Source organism: Micromys minutus, assembly GCF_963924665.1.
Source record: "Micromys minutus genome assembly, chromosome: 17".
Classification (NCBI taxonomy): Eukaryota; Metazoa; Chordata; class Mammalia; order Rodentia; family Muridae; genus Micromys; species Micromys minutus.
This window is the reverse complement of record NC_137952.1, coordinates 38,944,201-38,948,803: the sequence shown is the minus strand read 5'-3', so window position 1 is coordinate 38,948,803 and position 4,603 is coordinate 38,944,201. Positions and strand designations below refer to the sequence as shown.

General features: G+C 38.7%; 1 protein-coding gene across 5 annotated transcripts in view; it reads left to right on the top strand.

The window, feature by feature from the left end:
* Window positions 1-4,128, top strand: part of GPCPD1 (glycerophosphocholine phosphodiesterase 1) — a 45,515-nt gene extending 41,387 nt beyond the window's left edge. For all 5 annotated transcript variants that reach the window (XM_080931412.1, XM_080931408.1, XM_080931409.1 and 2 more), the window contains one exon: window positions 2,500-4,128. In XM_080931412.1, the coding sequence (XP_080787538.1) occupies window positions 2,500-2,689 (190 nt within the window). In that variant the 3' untranslated portion in view covers window positions 2,690-4,128. The remainder of the gene's footprint in view (window positions 1-2,499) is intronic.
* The last annotated feature ends 475 nt before the right edge of the window (window positions 4,129-4,603 follow it).

Below are 4,603 nucleotides of genomic sequence, written 5' to 3'. Positions count from 1 at the left end.
GGGCTCAACAAGGACAGGACATTTTGCTTTTTTTATTTAGGATCTCCAGAGGCTAGGACAAATATTTGACTTGATACAAAAAAATGCTTCCTAGGAATTGGCGTCTAAGATGTAAGTTTAATAGCTGCTAATACTCAGAACGTTTTTTTACTATGAAGAAGTTGTAGGTTGTAAATGTTGACTCGATGAAGTACAAAATTTTGACCAGACCTTTTTTAAGAAAAAAACAAAAATACGCTTTTCTTGGATTTTACTACTCTTTATCCTACTAAGTCATATCATTCTTTAATAAAGATTTGACTCTGAACTCGTCTAGTTTGTTCACTTGCAGATAGGGAGGGTTTTATCCACAGTGACTTAGCCTTGCAGTCTTCCTGCCTCAGCTTCTCAGAGACATTACAGTTGGATGCTGCCGTGGCTGGTCTGCTGTCTTAGTTACCTGTCTGCCTGCCTTTTAAACCAACTGCTTAATTTTGTCTAAAACAGTGACTAGCCAGTTTTTAAAAAGTAGGTGTTCCCAACTAACAGAATAAAAACTTAAATTTTATATTAACAATTTGACAATACTGGCTTCATTAAATGTTGGATTTTCATATGTATCCATGAGTACTCAGAAGAAATAACTGCTGAATTGATGGTGTGAGGTGGTTCCGTGGATGACTGCTAAGGAATACAAATTTAACAGACTTTTCTCTCGAGGGCTCTCATGCTCATTTTTGAAGAGAAAGGACAGAGGTAGAAGATGGTCATATTTGCTTTGAGACTTGGCATTTCAGGCACAGGCTCAGCATAAAGCAGGGTAGAACTGAGGGCATTTGGTGGAACAACCTGGCAAGAGCTCTACTTAGGGTCCAAGAGACAAGGGAGGTTAGGTTATGTTGGTGTGAAAATATGTGCACATAATATAAAAATTCTAATAGTTCTCTAAGAGTTATAGAAACACCAGTGTTTTATTCTTTTGTCTCTGTCCAAGTTCCTGACTTCTCGTGTTTTTTTCTGTTTATGTTATGTTTACTAGTATGTTTTAAAATAGACAAATTTGTGGCCTTTGGGGCATTTATGAGAATGGTGATAGAATTGTGCAGGTTTTGTTTTGTTTAGTTTTATAGCCTCAGAACATAACAGTATAACAAGTTCATGTAAATACCAAATATTTCATTTAAGGCCTGTTATTTAAGGATTAAAATTTGTGGGAGGAAAATTAGGTGGTTGGAGGAGGGAAAGGGAGGGAAGAACTGGCTTTACTCACTGCCAGTGTCTGTTCTTTTCCTTTGTCTCTTCTACTCTTTTTCTGGAGTTGGTGGTGATTTTTAGGGCCATTCACAATGCCACTCAGGATCTGTCACTGGTCTGTGTTGGGCTTTGAGGGCCATTCCTACCGCCAGTCTTGAAGCAAGAGAAGTAGGACTTCAAGGCCTGTCTGCCACCCCAGGGCCAGCTGTGGTCTGACATAGCTATATGTCTGCAGTCTGCCCTGCCCTTTACGGGAGGACTGCAAATTGGTTGCTCTAGTGTCTAATTAGCATACACAAAGGGCTGGCCACATCCCATGACTGTAATCCCAGCACTCAGTCAAAGGTGGAGATAGCAGGACCAGAGGTTTTTGATCAGGCTCTCTATCAGAAGTCATCTCCTACTAGGTTTTTCTAACTTTTCACCCCTCTGTTCCATTGTCATCATTGACAATGTGAAGTCACATTGGTGGCTCTTTCCCTTTGACACTTGAATCTCTGTTTAGAGCACTCTGTTACCACTGCTCTGAAATCACAGAGACGGACCTGCTAAGTCCGTGTCACCCCTTTCTAAGCACTTGGTACCCCCTTCTATCCTGTTGGTATATGCCATTAGAGACTGGGCTACAATTTACCATGGTATATTTATATACTTACTTAGCATGGTTGCCTAGTATGCACAAAACCCAGAGTTAGATGCTGCTTTTCACTCTTGGATGGACTCATCAGCCCTGCATTTCTTCACAGAAAATCTTTGTGTTACTGTACACATATATTTAATAGAGTTAGAATACGTACTGTCTTTCCTCCTGTGACATCATGAAAATTCTCTGACCCTATGTTGCTTGGCTTTCACAGGCCAGCATGTGAAGCTGTTCTTTGCCTGTGGACATGTCTCAACCACCAGAAGCTTTTTCTGGCTTCTCTGGTCATCTGTGACTATTATGACAAGTTACTGGAGACAAGTTCTAGCTCTCGAGGTTTTTCCTTCTGTAAAATAAGGCACCGCTCGTTAATTGAGGGCATAATTCAAGAATCATTACAAATTCCATTTTCTGATTCAAGGAATTGTTTTATACCCAGGATTACAAGAGCAGTTCTATTCTGAACTACTTGGAAAAGGAGAAGAAAATCAATTCAACTAATGCTTTGAATTATCATAAAGCAGAATAAAATATCTGTAATAAGCATATTCTAGGTATTTTAAAAATGAATTTTCTTGAAAAGTTAAGTTTTTAATTTATATTTTCTGTCTGTTTTACCATAGGATATACGATTGGATGCCTGAACAGCCAAATATATTCCAAGTGGAGCAATTGGAGCGCCTGAAGACAGAGTTGCCAGACCTTAAGAACTGCTTGTGTCCCACTGTTAGCCACTTCATTCCTTCTCCTTTCTGTGTGGAGCCTGAAATCCATGTGGATGCCAACGGCATTGATAATGTGGAGAAGGCTTAGTTCATAGTGCACAGGACATTCCAAGGTTCACCGCTGCTCTGATGTTCAGTTTCCACCGTTGAGCACTGCTGCCGCCTCTTAGGTTTCTCATCCACCCAAGCAATAATGGAGTATTTTACTATCTCACCACAGTTCCTGCAAGATATCAAGTATGCTATTTATCACCTGTCCAGGTGTAATTACCAGTCAGTCTCTGTAAAATGAGAAAGTAGATTGTTAAACATTTTCAATGAGATATCTAAGCCTATAATGGTAGGTCTTCATTAAAAGCATAATAATTGGAAATTAACTATATCTCATATTTAAAGTTCAGGCTTTTCATTTGATTAGGTCTTAAATATTCAGTGCTTGAGAAAAATGACTGCATAATTATACCTGACTGTGGAGAAAATGAGTACCTCAATGCATGTGTTTGCACTGGTGGCTCCAGCTGCACAGGTCTCTGTGTCATCCATGTTTATGGTATCTTTACATGGGTTGATAGAAACATGCACCATTTTCCTTTAGTATAAACCTCAGACTGCTGCCATGTCCCACTTGACCCAAACCAACCTGCAGATGGACCTCAAACTTGTTTCATAAACCATTCAAAGTTCCAGAATGCTGCAGGGTAACTTAATGTGTAAAGTATTTGTAAGAAGTATATATTACATATATAGTAGTGTAGATCACAATGTATAAATGGACTCAGTGCATGCTTTAGATTTTAAGCATGAGATTGTACATGTTTACTGTTAAGTCCTTGCATCTGGTGCTAGGTGAGTGAGATGTTAAGGACTGAAATTTGACACCTAAACAAAGTCTGTTTTAGACACTTTGAGTGCTTATTTAGTGGCTCACTACCTAGTAAACATAATTGCTGTGTGTCACACAGTAGTTAAATTCCCGTGCAGAAAAATAAATGTCCTGAATTCTCAATTGGTATTCTTTATTGCTTAATATATTATCATGTATGTAATTTATTTAGGAGTGTAGATCTTACTGTATATAAATGCATGCTTTTAGGATTATACATAAGATTTTATTAGAAGCAGATTGTATTGATAAAAAAATACTGTAACTTCAGAATGAATGTTAAATAAAATGACAGATTTATTTTTTCCTCATCTTAAAATGGAATTTCAAAAAGGTATTTTATAGAATGGTTTTCTAATGGTGTTCTGTGTGACAAATAGAGATTTTATTCTGCTTGTATGGGCCAGCTCACTGCACTTTTCAGTGTTCCTTCTGAGGCAGTTTGTTCATTATTGACATATTTTGACAGAAGCTAAAAACCTAAGACTTGAAATGACAAGTTTGTACCTTTTATTTTAATATTTTGAGACAACCTGTGTAGCCTTGGCTGTCCTGGAACTCACTGTGTAAAACCAGCTGGCTTTGAACTCTCAGATCCATCTGCCTCTGCCTCCTAAGTGGTATTAAAGTCATGTGCCACCACCTTTGGCCTCTTGATTTGTTCTTAATAGTGCAGCCATGGAGGGAGGGGGGTTGGGTCAGCTCTTCACTGTGGGGAGATGGGGTCTGAAAACCTACGGTATTGTATTTGTAACATGATGTTTAGTGGAACATAGTTTAGAAAATGGTCTTCTACAAGCGCAGTTCTATATCCTTTTCCATGTCCAGTGAACATTTTCACATAATCAGGTACCTTCAGGAATGTAATTGCGTTTCTTCTATAGACTTGTTTATCTGGGCTCCCTTGTTCTCTACTTTTGTTCTGTGGCCATTCCCATGTATTTTCCCTCTTAGCAAAAGGGTGCTGCAGAGAGCTTAAAGAAGAGTGGGTAGGGAGTATGGGCTACCAAGCAGTTTAGTTTGCTAAGAAGAGCAATTGTTTTACCATAGAACCTGGCCACTGCCTTCTCTGTTACTAGATGATTAGACTTTATGGGCTAACCCAAGCCTCCATCATTA